Source organism: Otolemur garnettii, unplaced genomic scaffold, assembly GCF_000181295.1.
Source record: "Otolemur garnettii isolate 467f Iridium unplaced genomic scaffold, OtoGar3 scaffold00110, whole genome shotgun sequence".
In the NCBI taxonomy this organism is placed as follows: Eukaryota; Metazoa; Chordata; class Mammalia; order Primates; family Galagidae; genus Otolemur; species Otolemur garnettii.
Window position 1 is genome coordinate 1,720,490 of NW_003852505.1, and position 16,106 is coordinate 1,736,595.

At 36.0% G+C, this 16,106-nt stretch overlaps 1 protein-coding gene across 2 annotated transcripts in view; it reads left to right on the forward strand.

Moving 5' to 3' along the window:
- Positions 1 to 15,785, forward strand: part of WDR44 (WD repeat domain 44) — an 89,254-nt gene extending 73,469 nt beyond the window's left edge. Inside the window, exons 14-20 of one of the 2 annotated variants that reach the window (XM_003796987.3) lie at positions 7,597 to 7,719; positions 10,361 to 10,552; positions 10,753 to 10,854; positions 11,054 to 11,169; positions 12,064 to 12,167; positions 12,998 to 13,132; positions 14,720 to 15,761. In XM_003796987.3, coding sequence (XP_003797035.1) covers positions 7,597 to 7,719; positions 10,361 to 10,552; positions 10,753 to 10,854; positions 11,054 to 11,169; positions 12,064 to 12,167; positions 12,998 to 13,132; positions 14,720 to 14,814 — 867 coding nt within the window. In that variant the 3' untranslated portion in view covers positions 14,815 to 15,761. Of the gene's footprint in view, positions 1 to 7,596; positions 7,720 to 10,360; positions 10,553 to 10,752; positions 10,855 to 11,053; positions 11,170 to 12,039; positions 12,168 to 12,997; positions 13,133 to 14,719 lie in introns of both variants that reach the window. The other variant, XM_003796986.2, reaches the window with a different exon arrangement.
- The last annotated feature ends 321 nt before the right edge of the window (positions 15,786 to 16,106 follow it).

Sequence of the window (16,106 nt, forward strand, 5' to 3'; positions counted from 1 at the left end):
GGCACCGAGCCAAAGTAACTAACCTTAACAAAATTTTTTGACTTCTTTACAAAGGTTAAATCTGATCCATCTCATCAAACCTGCTTTAGGGCTAATCTACATTCATAAAATTATTAATTTTATGTTTAACAATTATAATCTACAGACCAATGCTAAGTCTTCATTTTGTGATTTTTTTATCCTTAGAGCAAAATTGTTTCCACAATAAAGGGCCAATTTTGTCACTGTTCCAATATGTTAACAGTTTTGTGAAAATTTAAGGAAATATTTTACATTGTTTGTTTTTTGTTTTCGTGGTTTTTTTTTTTTTTTTGAGACATTCTCACTTTGGCAACTTGAGTAGAGTGCCTTGGCATCATAGCTCACAGCAACCTCAACCTCTTGGGCTCAAGCTATTGCCTTGCTTTAGTTTTTCTATTTTTAGTAGAGACAGGATCTTCCTCTTGCTCAGGCTGCTCTCCATCTCCTGAGCTCAAGCAATCCACTAGCCTCATCCTTCCAGAGTGCTAAGATTACATACATGAGCCACTGTGCGCAGCTAGGAGATATTTTAAATTTTATATAAGGTGTTTGAAGCATGAAGCAGTTGTTGGAAGTTTTGCATGATATCGTACACTCTCCTTGTATTAAAATTTGTCAGTAATCATAATCTAAAGCATACTAAGAATATTGGAGGCAAAGGTAATATTTTAAAAGGCTTGAATTGAGACTGGGCATGGTGGCTATAATCCTAGCACTATGGGAGGCCGAGGCTGGTGGATTGCTTGAGCTCAGGAGTTTGAGACCAGCCTGAGCAAGAGCAAGACCCTGTCTTCTTCTAAAAGTAGAAAATTTAGCTGGGTGTAGTGGTGGGTACCTGTAGTCTCAGCTACTTAGGTGGCTGAGACAAGAGCCCAAGAGTTTGAGGTTGCTGTGAGCTATGATACCATGGCACTTATCCAAGGCAACAGAGACTCTGTCTCCAAAAAATAACAAATAAATAAAAGACTTAAATTGAGAAAAGTCAGCTTATTTAATAAAATAATATCACAGATACCAGTGCTGCCCATGTATTTTAACTATGTCAGGAGAACCTCATGTACCACAAAAGATACTGTATTTTGGCCTTCCCTGAGCTCTTGTTTTGAATAACTCCTACTATATCTGTTTAAATATTATGTACGCTTTTTATAACCCATCTGTCATAATGCCCCTCTCGAACATCCTAGAACAAGCTTGGACCTCACCTGGTAGTCTGGTTTTTAAACTGAACCCTAATTATGTCTTTATAATCCTTCCTCATCCTGTGCCATGAGATGTCAGAATATAGAAATCTGAGGGGTTCTTAATCTGATAATCATATTCACAGAGAATAAGTGCAAAGCAGGCCAGGCACAGTAGCTCATACCTGTAATCCTAACACCCTGGGAGGCCGAGGCAGGAGGATTGCTTGAGCTCAGGAGTTTGAGACCAACCTCAGCAAGAACCAGGCACAACTCTACTAAAAACAGAAAAAAATAGCCATGAGTGGTAGCACAGGCCTATAGTCCCAGCAACTCAGGAGGCTGAGGCAGGAGTATCGTTTGAGCACAGGAGTTTGACCTTGCTGTGAACCATGATGATGCCACTATACTCCAGTGAGACTATCTCCAAAAATTAAAAAAAAGCAAAGTAAATTAATTGGAAGCCTTGTACTCATTTTACTTTTTCTTAAAGCAAACTCATATTATTTTCCCTAAAATTAACACTAAGTGGAAGAAATTTAATCTGTTGACAACTGTTATTAGTCAGGTTTCTCCAGAGAAATAAAAATTCTTTTTATATACACTTACATATGTGTGTGTGTGTGTGTGTGTGTGTGTGTGTGTTTAGAGAGAGAGGTTTATTTTAAGGAATAGGTGAATGTAATTGTGGTGGCAAGCAAATTTGAAATCTGTAGGCCTGGCTGACAGGCTGGAAACTTGGAGGAGTTGATGCTGTACTCTTAAAAGGCTGAATTTCTTCTCCAGGAAACCTGTTCTTGATCTTTTAGCCAGTCACCTGATTGGATGAAGCCCACCCACACCACCCAGGGTGATCTCCTTAACTTATAGTCAACTGACTGACTGTAGATGTTAACCACATCTACAAAATACCTTCACAGTGACAACTAGATAGATGATTGAATAATTGGATATTATTGCCTAGCCAAGGTGATACATAAAATTAATCATTATAACTCTTAAAATTAAGAGTTCTTTTTTTTTCTTTTGCAGTTTGGCTGGGGCCAGGTTTGAACCTGCCACCCTCAGTATATGGGACCGGCGCACTACTTACTGAGCCACAGGCGCTACCCATTAAGAGTTCTTTGAAGTAATTCTCCTTAACCTTTCTCTAGCATTTGATGTTATTTTTTTTTTTTGAGACAGAGTCACTGTGTCACCCTAGATAGAGTGCTATGACATCGTAGCTCACAGCAACCTCAAACTCTTAGGTTTGATCTATCCTCTTGCCTCAGCCTCCTGAGTAGCTGGGACTACAGGCACCTACCACTACATCCGGCTAGTTTTTCCATTTTTAGTAGAGACAGGGTCTCACTCTTGCTCAGTCTATTCTCGAACTCCTGAGCTCAAGCAATCCACCTGCCTTCGCCTCCCAGAGTACTAGGATTATAGGTGTGAGACACTGTGGCAGGTCCACCAAGTACTTTTCATTTACTCAAAACATATATGTTGATCACTTTACCACCTGGTTAAGAACATGAGATTGGGGCTGCGCCTGTGGCTCAAAGGAGTAGGGCACCAGCCCCATATGCTGGAGGTGGCAGGTTCAAACCCAGCCCCAACCAAAAACTGAAAAAAAAAAAATGAACTTGAAGCTAGACTCCTTCCTAGTCTGCCTCCTGTAGTTGTGTGAACTCCACTGTGCCTCAACTCCTAAATAGGCATAATAAACATAGCTTCCTCAGAGAGTTATAAAGGAAAAGAGTAACTGAGCTAGTAAATACAAAGCACTTGCCTAGAACATAGTAAATGCTCAATTAATATTAGCTATTATGATTGTGATAATAATGTTGATGACCATCATCATCACTGTGTGCCTTGTAGCATTTTAGGCACTGAGAACATAGACAAAATTTAAGTATTTTACAGGTGCTCTCTATTTGTACTCTCAAAACAACCTAATAAAGTTGTTACATTTCCTTCCCAAGGTGGTTTTTTAAAAATCTGGTTCATACAGGTTAAGAAACATGCCTCAAAAAATATAGCTCAGGAGCATTTGAGAGTCAAACCCCATGGCTTTAATTCTCTAGCCTATTCCTATGTTAGATAGCTAATCACTGTAAGAAAACAAGATGACAAAAATAATTGGACACATTCCAAAGATTAAAAAAATCATAAATTTTTTTTATACTTTTCTAGCATTTTCTCCATTTTTCTCAAGTCTCTTAAGAGGCAGCGGTAATATGATTTACTATCTAATTCAACTACTAACTTGTCTCAAGTGAGTACTATGCATTTTTAAGGACTGGTGCCAGTCAGTAGACTGGGTCTTTCTCCCTAGTCCCTGATAAGAATATAGAAAACCAATTTGTAAAGAAAGAAGTACAGAAACCAAGAGTGAACTATTTAGAAATATTTATGGCAGTTTTTCAGAATAATTTTATGCCTATTCACTTTTTTTTAAAAACCTGGGCTTCTATTTTGTATACTAATAATAATAGGCTTATATTTTATATGATTTTTGTTTTAATTTCATTTTCTCATAATTGTTCAATATTTTATAATACTTTTAGTCCATGACTCATTGAAAATTAAAAAAAAAAACAGTTCTTCACAAATAGTTTACTTCATCTACACAAAGCACTGATGTAGACAAGTTATTTTACTGAATCTCTGCTCCACATAGTAATGGTTTCTAAGAGCTTATCTTCACCTCCCCAACTCTTCACCCCCATCTAGAGGAAAGGAACACAATTTCTGCAACAAGATTCTAAACTCTTCAAGGGTAGGAGCTAGATATTACCTTATTGTTGTTTCTCTTCAGTGTCTAGCACAGTCAGTATTTGTAGTGGATTTTCTATTTCTTGAAGACTTATTTTTGTGCCAGATACCAAAAATTACTTCGTTAATTCTTAAAATAACAATCTCATGAGATAATCTTTTGTTTTGTAAATGAAGATACTGGGCCCCTCTGACCCATCTAAGATCACAAAACTAGTTATATGGTTTGATTCCTAAGATTAGGGCTTAGTTTTGAAAAATTATTTAGGGTGTCACCCATAGCTCAGGCAGGGCACCAGCCACATACACCAAGGGTGTTAGGTTTGAACCTGGCCCAAACCAGCTAAACAACTGCAAAAAAAATAGCTGGGTGTTGCGGTGGGCACCTGTAATCCCAGCTACTTGGGAGGCTGAGACAAGAGAATTGCTTAAGCCCAAGAGTTGGAGGTTGCTATGAGCTGTGATGCCACAGCACTCCACCAAGGGCAACATAGTGAAACTCTGTCTCAAATAAATAAATAAATAAATAATTTTAAAAATAGAAAAATTCTTTCATTTCATTTATTTAATAACTATTGAACAGAAACCTCATTTTATAATAAAACAAGTCTTAACATGTCTTCAGCACTTTCATTTAATATTTTAGGGATGTTGGGGCCGGGCACAGTGGCTCAACCTGTAATCCTAGCACCCTGAGAGGCCGAGGCAGATGGATTGCGTGAGCTCACAAGTTAGAGACCAGCCTGAGCAAAAGCGAGACCCTGTCTCTACTGAAATAGAAAAACTGAGGCAAGTGGATCACTTCAGCCCAGGAGTTTGAGGTTGCTGTGGGCTATGATGCCCTGTTACCCAGGGCAACAGCTAGAGACTCTGTCTCAAAAAAAAAAATTTAGGGATGTTTTATATCTCTTTCATATCATTACAACAATGGACTATTGTAAGAACTGAATAATGTCAGTTTTAATGAATTGTGGGCCGTAGGTTTAGTTTTTATATGGTTATTAACAGGACATTATTAAGCAAACTGTATACAGTCTTCAAAATGTTTTTTAAACTGAATGGATCTTGAAAGTAAAAATGATTAATATTAGGTGTTTCACAGATTATCATAAATCTTCCAAATTCTACTATTTAATTCTTCACTTTTTTCTTTTTTTTTGAGACAGACTCTCACTTTGTCACCTTGTAAAGTGCTGTGGCATTGTAGCTCACATCAACCTCAAACTCCTGGGCTCAAGCGATCCTATTGTCTCAGCCTCCCTAGTAGCTGGGACTATAGGTGCCCCCTATTAAGCCCGGCTAGTTTTTCTGATTTTAGTAGAGATGGAGTCTTGCTTTTGTTTAAGCTGGTCTAAATTCCTGAGCTCAGGCAATCAACTCACCTTGGCCTCCCAGAGTGCTAGAATTATAGGTGTGAGCCACTACATCTGGACCAATCTTTACTTTTAATTATAAAGTATGCCATCTATTTCTATTTTAAAACAGGTATGTTACATAAAATATATACGTTTAGACTGCCCCAAAATAGTATACATTATTATAATTGCACATGCAAATCAGTATTTCAACTTAGTCTTTGTTTTTTTTTTTTTTTTTTTTTTTTTTTTAGACAGAGTCACCATGTCACCCTTGGTAGAGTGCTATGGTGTCTCAGCTCACAGCAACCTCCAAATCTTGGGCTTAAGCGATTCTCTTGCCTCAGTCTCCCAAGTAGCTGGGACTTCAGGTGCCCACCACAACGCCTGGCTATTTTTTGTTGCAGTTGTCGTTGTTGTTCAGCTGGCCTGGGCCGGGTTTGAACCCGCCAGCTTTGGTGTTTGGGGCTGGCACTGTAACCACTGCAGGCACTGAGCCCTCAACTTAGTCTTAAAATCAAAGATTAAAGATTCTTAACTACTTTCAGCAAGCCACAAAGCATCTTGTTTTCATAACTCACACTCTACTTAAACACTCTGCAGAACAGTGTAGTGGCTTCAGCAGTGTTTTTCAACCTTTTTTATCTCACAGCACACTTAAACCTATAGTTAAACTTCTGCATCACACTTAAATTATGTTGATCAAAAAAAAAAAGAGCAAAAAACAGAATATACTTTGCTTTGAACTTCTTTCAAAAATAATTAATGATCTTTAGAAATTTTTGTGGCACACCTAAGATCCTCTCATGACACACCCCTTGAAAATCACTGGGCCAGGAGCCAGACCTTGGGTTTACAATCCCAAATCTGCCACTTATGGGTTGTATAATCTTGGGCAAGTTGTTCAACTTCTCTGTGCCTCACTGTTCTCATTTGTAAAAGGGGATAATAATAATATACCTACCCCCATAGGGTTGTTGTTTAGTGCTAAGAACAATGGTTAACACCTAAGTACTCAATAAATGTTATCATGACCTTAATTTGTTTAGTACCTTTAGGCATACCAAAGATACCAGGGTCTCGTTTGAGTTTCCTCATTCAGTATAATTCATAGTTCTCCACTTTAAATAGATTGTGTTTAGGAAATAATGAGTTTCTGCCAGCTTGAAACTTTTGACATGTAGATGTTTGGTTCCTAGGCAATGGGGTCATAACAATAGTGCCTAAATCTGTTATACTATCCTCTTCTAGCTTTGAAAATGCCCTTATGTATTCTGAGAGATTTAACAATTTCTTTTTTTTTCTTTTTTTTCTTTTTATAACAATTCAAACTCCTGATCTCAAGCCATCCTGCCTCATCCTCCCAAATAGATGGGAATACAGGCATGCATCACCATACCTGGCTTCTTTTTCTATTTTTAGTAGAGATAGGGTCTCACTCTGGCTTAAGCTGGTCTTGAAGTCCTGAGCTCAGGCAGTCCATCCACCTCGGCATCCCAGACTGCTAAGATTACAGGCATGAGCCACCACACTCAGCAGATTTGACAATTTCTATTCTTTAATTTTTTCATCTCGGGTGTGACAAGTGCACATTGTTGCCCTGAGTAGGAGGCACTGGAGTCATACCTCACAACAAGCTCAAACTCCTTGGCTCAAGATCCTATTGCCTCAGCCTCCTGAGTAGCTGGAACTACAGGCATCTGCCACAACACCTGGCTAGTTTTTCTCTTTTTAGTAGAGATGGGGTCTCACTCTTACTCAGGCTGGTCTTAAACTCCTGAGCTTAGGCAATTCACCTGCCTCGGCCTCCCAGAGTGCTAGGAGCCACCACGCCTGACCTTTGAAGACATTTTAAAGGACAATTAGAGATTCATGTAAGTTAACATTCACCAGTGTTATCAATGTGAAAATAACTGAAATAAACTGAAAATATTATGAATAGATGCCTTATACTCCTCCCTAAGTTCCAGTTTGTGCAGGCAATACCAACTAATGCATACCTTACTCTTCTGCTGGTGTCTGACAGATTCCTTTTGACATAGATTATAAAATTCATCCAAATTTCAGGAGAGGTAATGTGAAAAAGTCTTAGAATTGATAACATATAGTATTTAATTGTTTGGGAAAAATGGGATCTTCCAAGTGAATTGGATAATTGTTGTTCTTTCTGATGCTACATGTAACAAATGTTGGGGTACATAAAGCCAAAAAGTTCGCTTTTATTGTATAAGTAGTTTTTTCATATGGTGATCAAATGATTAATGTCATTTACTCCATAGAACTACTTTCTTCTTTCTTCTTCGATGGATAAAACAGTCAGGTTATGGCACATTTCCAGAAGAGAATGCCTTTGCTGTTTTCAACATATTGATTTTGTCACTGCCATAGCTTTCCATCCAAGAGTAAGTAACTGTTTATACGTTTTTTATTTGTTATACTCTGAGGAAAGTGAGGGAAACAGGTTTCTCTGGAGAACAGTTAGACTACAAAGAAAATATTAATAGATCATAGTTAAGAGCAGTTTAATTTTATGTTTCATTTTACTTTAAAGGTGAGGAAAGAAATAAATATTCTGCTAATCTACATTGGAAATATGGGGAATGTTATATTCTAAATATAACAGTAAAAAGTCATCCCAAATATTTAATAAGACATGTAAGGTATAAATAATGAAATAAAGTATTCCATTAAAGATGAAAGATATTGGAGATGGAGGAAGAAGAGACAGCAGATGGGTAAATGAGAAAAGGAAGTACATGGGCGGGAATAGTCACGAGAAGATTGGGGAGAGAAGAGATAGGAAAATATTGAAAAAGGCAAAGACCAAAATTCATTACAAGATATACTGAATTCCTATTGTTGATCTTGTCCCTTTATTCATTTTCAATGTAGAGAATTCCCTTAATATCTTTCTGCTGGAAAGAAGGAATTTTGTATGATTTCAGCCAAAGGAGAAAAATCTATCATGGAATTATAGACCTATTGTACGTCCTTAAAGGATAGAGAACAACCAGATGCTTAAGGCTAAATTAGTTTTAACTTTCTGCAAGTATAAGTTCAAGGGAAATCAAATTTTGGTGCTGACTCCAGTAGCTAGATTAAAATAAATAGAGAACTTTACCTGACTCTACGCTGACTTTCCCTCCCCCACCATATATTGGTATATGATTACATTTCCAATGGTGTCTTCATCTGTACATTTAACACCCATTGTCTTGTTAATGTGAATTTCAATCATATTTGTGCTTCTTCCTCTTTTTTTCCCAGATTAAGAAAGAAGACTGGCTTTTTTCTAAGTATAAATTCCTTTCCTCAGCAGGCTTAAAACATAGGCAGTAATAATTCTGAATCCTTTAAAGACTTAGTTAAGAACTTTTGATAGTTAAAAATATTTAATCTATGTTTATACCTTTTCAGTTTTGAACAAGTCATTAGATTCTTCTTTCTGAATAACACCCCCATCCTGTCACCCAAAGATGTAACAAAAGGATGGATTTACCCCATCAGTAACTGAACAAATTTTTCTTTCCCACCACCATTTTAGCTATAAAGTAGCAGATTGGAAAGATATAATAGATTTTGATAGTTATATATGTAGTATTTTATTACTTATTAAAGTTTCTGTCTAGTCAATAATTTTGTATACTATTTTTATTTGGTTTTATTGTGGAAACTGTAAAGCCCTATTTCTTTTCCTTTTTTATTTTGTAAATACCTTTTACAAAAGCCCTGTTTCTATAAACAGTACTGATTTGGAGAGTTTTTAGAGGTGTTGGGAAAGAATGGGGTACTGTTGACATTTTTTTTCTAGGAACTATGACTCTTATTAGAACGTCAACTGGAAGAAAGGTAGCAGAGTTATAAGAGAAATAGCAGATGGAGATATACGTATACGTATGTATGTAAATAAAACTCCAAATTAGAAGACTTAAGTATTTTTACTTGTTCAGCTCTCCTACTGATAGACATTGAGTAAGCCTGCTATCCCATAGCCATAAAAAGTTCATCATTTCTAGATTGTCCTTAAAAGTTTTCGGAGGTGAGTAAGAATAATAACCTTGAGCAGAAAAAAAAAAATTTGTTTCTTATTTTGATATCCCAATTACTTAATCTTTAATTCTTATGTTAGCAGAAATTAGACCAGTTTAGTGGTAAGACTGGTTTCATTTACAGCAGGGTTTCTCAACTCTGACACTGTAGACATTTTTTGTTACAGGAGGAGAGAAGGCTGTCCGGTGCATTATGGGATGTTTAGCAGCATCTCTGGACTTTTATCACCTACATCCCACTCCACCACCCCCCACCCCCTACCCCTATTGTGACAACTAAAATGTCTCCAGACTTTGCTAGATGTCCCCTATGTGGTCAAATTGCCCTAAGAACTTCTGGTTTTAAGCTTGAGATTTTAATAGTGAAGTGATTCTCTGCTGGCATGATGTTAGAGTTGAAAAAAATGTCTGGTTTTGTGTGGCACTAGTTGATTTTACTCTTTTATCCAAGCATTACATGTACGGAGAGGAGGAATGATATAGGATATGTTCCCCAAGGCATGTTCTTTGGCGGTGCAAGCCCTGTTAGATATTCGTACCTAACTCTCTTAATGCCCCCCCCCATAAGTCCGTGGTTAAATAAGTTGGAAAATGCTACCCACATTACCCCTTCTTTGGAGATTCAGAATGCAAGTTAACTGAGAATCCTGTTTAATTTTCAAGAATTTCTCCAAGGTATTTGATCATAGAATCTTCTTTCATACAGTACACACTCAAACACATTATCTTATTAATGTTAACATCCATACCTTAGGGAAAGCTGTTTAAAGATGTGATAAAGTAATGAGAACTTTATTTCTCCAAAGTTAACAGTAAGGTTTCTAGTTGTTGTTACTGCCTTTAGTGCATAAAATAATGCTTCATGAATAATACTTCTACAATAAGATCTACATTTTAACATTAACTTCTAATAGACTATTTTGATTTGTTAAGGAGTTTTTTTTTTTTTTTGATGTAGTAAAATGAAAGCTTTCTCCCTTGCCATCTTTTTTAGGATGACAGGTATTTTCTAAGTGGGTCATTGGATGGAAAGCTCCGCCTTTGGAATATACCTGATAAAAAAGTAGCTTTGTGGAATGAAGTAGATGGTCAGACAAAATTAATCACAGCTGCAAATTTCTGTCAGAATGGCAAATATGCAGTGATTGGGACATATGATGGCAGATGTATTTTCTATGATACAGAGGTAAATGATGATCTAATATAAATTACATAATTAGATATTTAGTAAAACACTTGTGGTTTTGGACAAGTTGTTTATCCCCTCTGGTCTTTAACTGCTTAATATGTAAATTAGGGCAAATAATACCATGTCTAAGAATTGGATCAGGTGATCTTTGAGTTTTCTTCTAATTCTGATATTTTAAATATATGATTTCTTTTTAGCATTTGAAATACCATACACAAATACATGTCCGATCTACTAGAGGGCGCAACAAGGTTGGAAGAAAAATTACTGGCATTGAGCCTTTACCTGGAGAAAATAAGGTACTGTAGTGTTCAAAACCATCTCTCTCAACACTGTATATATACTCTTGAAAGTTAGCTCTTAGTATCTTAACAAAAACATACTCTCTTTTCTAATTTTGTGGTACATTTCTTTTGTATGCATGTAACACCTTTTTCATTGCAGCTTAGCTTGCATTAAAAGATGATAACTTTTGCTTTTCCTTTGATCTATTTTTAGATACTAGTAACCTCAAATGACTCTAGAATCAGATTATATGATCTGAGAGATTTGTCACTGTCCATGAAATATAAGGGTTACGTCAATAGCAGCAGCCAGATCAAAGCAAGTTTCAGGTAAATTGGCAATGATTAATTCCCACAAGAGATGAGAATGTTTCCTTCCTATCCATCCATATTTTTCCATTGATATATGCCTTATGTTTATATGGTGTTTTCACATTTTTTACGTGTTTACAACTGGCATCTCACTTTATCGTCATATAATACTTATATCTTGTCCATCTGTGTGATATCTAGAGATAGAATTGCCTCTATTCTGCAGATGAAGAAACCAAGACTCAGAAAATTGATCGGCCTAAAGTTACAGTTGTTACAGAGCCAGGATTAGAAGACTTTCAGTTTCAGGATTTTTGCTTTTGTACTTTCATGTAATCTTTTAAGAGGGGTTTATAGCCCATCTTCCCTACCCCTATTGTCTTGAGCCTTTTAGGTATATGGAAGCTAAGAAAGCATTTTAACACCCTACAGCACAGTGTCCTGTATTTATACCTTTACATATCATTATTATTTGAATTCTTAATTTTGGATCTGGAGGTTCTCCTGAAATAGGGTTACCTGCCTTTTCTTCTTTCTAACTCTCTTTTTCAGCCCTTTTCTTATCAATTTTTCCTTTCTTCTTGAATTACTCAGTAATCCATTTGGTAAAGTACTCTGCCTCTCTCCCTTTTATCCCTTAAATCATCAGTCCTCCCTGTGTGGGTTAACTAGCATCATAAGAGTTTCGATGAAACTTCAAATGCAAGGCCCATACATCAGACCTACACATTCAGAATCTCTAGAATGAGATTTTAAGTCTACGTTTTCAACAAGCTCCCTCAGCTATGTTTTATGTATTAAGTATTTTAAAGTAGAAGCACCGATAGAAGGAAACATTAAAAAAATATAAAACCGCACGTAATTTTTTTCTTCCTTTCCCAATTTTAGCCACGATTTTTCTTACCTCGTTAGTGGTTCAGAAGATAAATATGTTTATATCTGGAGTACTTACCATGACCTAAGCAAGTTTACTTCAGTCAGGAGAGATCGCAATGACTTCTGGGAAGGTATTAAAGGTAAGTAAATACATACTTTTGCATGTTGCATAAGACAAGTTAAAGTGGAGGTATACTAAAAGTAAATTTGTATAAGCTTTAATTTGGATAAGCAATTTGACAATTATCGCTGCTGTTGCTTTGTATTTGGTTTTGCTTAATTTTTCTATATAAGGAAGAACTTACCCTTTTCTAAAATTTGAGAAGTCACAGAATCTCGAACTCATATATGGTTTTTTTTTTGTTTGTTTTTTTTTTTTTTTTGCAGTTTTTGGCCAGGGCTGGGTTTGAACGCGCCACCTCCGGCATAATGGGGCCAGCGTCCTACTCCTTTGAGCCACAGGCGCTACCCTATATATATTGTATTTTTTCAGAAAATATTTTTGAGTTTTATTTATCTTGTTTTGGTTTATTTTGCTTTTGAGACAGAAACTCACTTTGTTGGCTCTGGTTAGAGTGCTGTGCAATGGCATCATCATAGCTCACAGCAACCTCAAACTCTTGACGTCAAGAGGTCTTCTTGTCTCAGCCTCCTAAATAGCTGGGACTACAGACTACAGACATGTGCCATATACCCAGCTAGTTTTTCTATTTTTAGTAGAGATGGGGGTCTCACACTTGTTAAGGCTAGTCTTGAACTCCTGAGCTCAAGTGGTCCACCCACCTGAGCCTCCCAGGGTGCTAAGTTTGAAGGCATGAGCCACCATGCCCAGCCTTTTGGGGGGTTTTAAATTGCTCTTAGTTACTTCTATGTTAGTTTTTAAGAATAGTTGGCATATAACACTATTGTATTTGTCTTGATGTTTAGTGTCAAATTTATCAGTTATCCTGAAGTAATTTTATTCCCTCAGCACATAATGCAGTTGTTACGTCAGCCATCTTTGCTCCAAACCCTAGTTTGATGGTATCTTTGGATACGCAATCTGAAAAATCAGAAGGGAACAGTAAAGATGAAGATGCTGAAGGTTTGGATGCTACCCCATCTGGTAAGTAGTCATATTTTATTTGTCCTACATTTTTTTCTAGTCATCACTTAGTAGTAGCCTCATTGACCTAGTGTTGGGTATGATGATGTTTTCATGAGTATAAAGAATATTTCTTGGCTCAGTGCCCATACTCCAGTGGTTATGGCACCATCCACATGCACCAAGGCTGGCAGGTTCGAGCCTGGCCCAGGCCAACTAAACAACAATGACAACCACAACAAGAATATAGCCGGGCACTGTGGCAGGCACCTGTAGTCCCAGCTACTTGGGAGGCTGAGGCAAGAGAATTGCTTAAGCCCAAGAGTTGTAGTGAGACTCTGTCTCAAAAAAAAAAATAAATAACCAACAATTAAATAAAAAAATTTTAAAAAGAATATTTCTTGTTCACAACATAATGGCTGACAAATATCCATTTCTGAACATGTCAGTAGTATATTTCCTGCAAATTTTACTTGTTTCAAATTCACCTGAGAATTAAAAATGAAAAATTTGAAAGTTCAGATCTTTTTATAGACAACCGTTCCCTTTAGAGAAGTATAAACAAGATATACAAATACAAAAATTTTTATTTTTATTCTCATTCTCCTACTAGTTTATAATCTCCAGGAGGACAAAACTTTGTGTCTTATTTATTGTTGTATTTCCAGGGCCTAGCAATTATTTTAAATTGTACATGAATTTTATGGGAACCCTATATATGATTGCCCTTTATTTTTATTCCTGACGTATTTGGGAATTTGAGCATCAGTTTTCCTCATATGTAAAATGGAGGTGATAACCTAGTTTACAGAATTGTGGTAAGAATTAAAGATAAAACGTAAAGCACCTAACAATCCCTGGCATATAGTAGATATTGTCATTATCATCTTCATTATTCTTGTGCTTTATAGAACATTATATGTAATATATAAATATATATATGCATATATATATAAAAAATAAAATAAAAATTGCGACAGAGTCTCACTTTGTCACCCAAGCTAGAGTGTATAGCTCACAGCAACCTTAAGCTTCTGGGCTCAAGTTGTCCTTCTGCTCAGCATCCAGAGTAGGTGGGACTACAAATACCCACCACAATGCCCAGCTAATTTTTCTGGGTTTGTTTTTTTTTTTTTTTTTTTTTTTTTTGGTAGAGACGGGATTTACTCTTTCTCAGGCTGGTCTCAAACTCCTGAGTTCAAGCAGTCCTCCTGCCTTAGCCTCCCAGAGTACTGGGATTACAGACATGAACTACCACCCCTCGCCAGTTTTTTGTTTGTTGGTTTGTTTGTATGTGACAGGGTCTCACTCTGTCTCCCAGGCTAGAGAATAGTAACATCATTATAGGTCACTCACAAGGGACTATAATATCCTCAAGTCAGGGAAAGACCAGCTAAGACAGTACAGTAAGTAGAAGTAAACCTCAGAGAGGAGGAAATGTATAGCAAGATGAAAGGATTACAGGTACCAGCTAGAAAACGAGACTGAAAAGGTGGAGAGAGGATCTTCCCCCTGAAAGGTAGAGGGTCACGTCCATGTCATAATTGTGTGGCAGCAGGCTTCATATTCCTTTAAAATCAACTGAAAACTATTTTTTCTGCTTTTAAGGTATAATGAAGACAGATAACATAGAAGTTCTTCTCTCTGCTGACTTCACTGGAGCAATCAAAGTGTTTATTAACAAAAGAAAAAATGTATCTTAATTTGAAGTGACATTTAAAATAAACATATCAGTAAGTTTCTACATGTATCAGAACTGAAAAAAAATATTATAGTGTTTCAGGCTAACATTCTTTTTTTAATTTTTATTGAAAGTTGTTCAAATATAATATATTTTTTGAGAGGCAGTGTTAATGATCTAGGGAACTATGGAGTGATAGACTAGTAAAGAATGTAGCTAGAATAACATTGCCAAACATTAGGCTTATGTTTGTTATGTTTGTGTTTTTGTTATATAATTATGAACATGCGCAGGGTTCTGCATGAAAAGATATTAATATATTAATCACATGTGTGTGCCTTTTGGTTACATGCACTAAATCTAACAGAGTTAAATTATTTCAGTGGCTCTTTTGGCCTCTTACTGGGAGGATAGTCTTGTTTCTAGCTTAAACAATTTTTTTGCACAAAATTTCATTTCTAAGAAAAGTGGTATCTTTTGACGGAGTTATTGTTTTGAAAATGTTATATAGGTTTTCAATAGGTCAATAACCATGTGTAAATGGTTTTTATAAATTTCTCAATTTGGGACAAGATTTTTTTTTTGTGGTCTAAATTGTGGACTTAAGATTCTTTTCTTTATATGTGTATATATAATTTTTTTTTCCTTTGGCACACTGGAGCACAATGTTTCTATGTAAAGAATTCTTTTCATTCTTTATCCATGAGCACCAGGCTTTGCTCACTTAAAAAAAATTAAGCCGCATTAAGGAGTGAGTCTTCTTTTTTACAATAATGTAAAAATGAACTGTTTACATTTTTTTTAAAGCATTGTAGTTTTTAAAAAGCTGTTTCGTTTTGTGTTGAATTTGAAAGCCTTTGTAAATATCAATATAATGTACCAATGAAATAACATATGGGGCAATGAAACCCCAATCATGTTGTTGATGGTTAGCATATGTTTCTGAAAATTAAATATGTATTATTAAAAGTTGGTTGCCAACACTTGTTTAAACATGACTTTAATTTGAGATGACTTAAGTAAATCGAATACTGCAAGAAATATAAACTCTTGTTTTAATCATTTAATTGTTAGCAAACAGAAGACCAGGTTTTAGACCCCTAAATTATAATACATTAGTTACATTCCTTTGATTTTTTTTAATTCCGTTTTAAACTGAACACTGCTAAGAATTCATCTATATGCTTATATGTTCTTTTTTTTAAGTTTTTTTTTTTCATAGCTGTGTACATTAACACAATCATGGGGTACAATGTGCTGGTTTTATACAATTGAAATACTTTAATCAAACTAGTTAACATAGCCTTCACCACA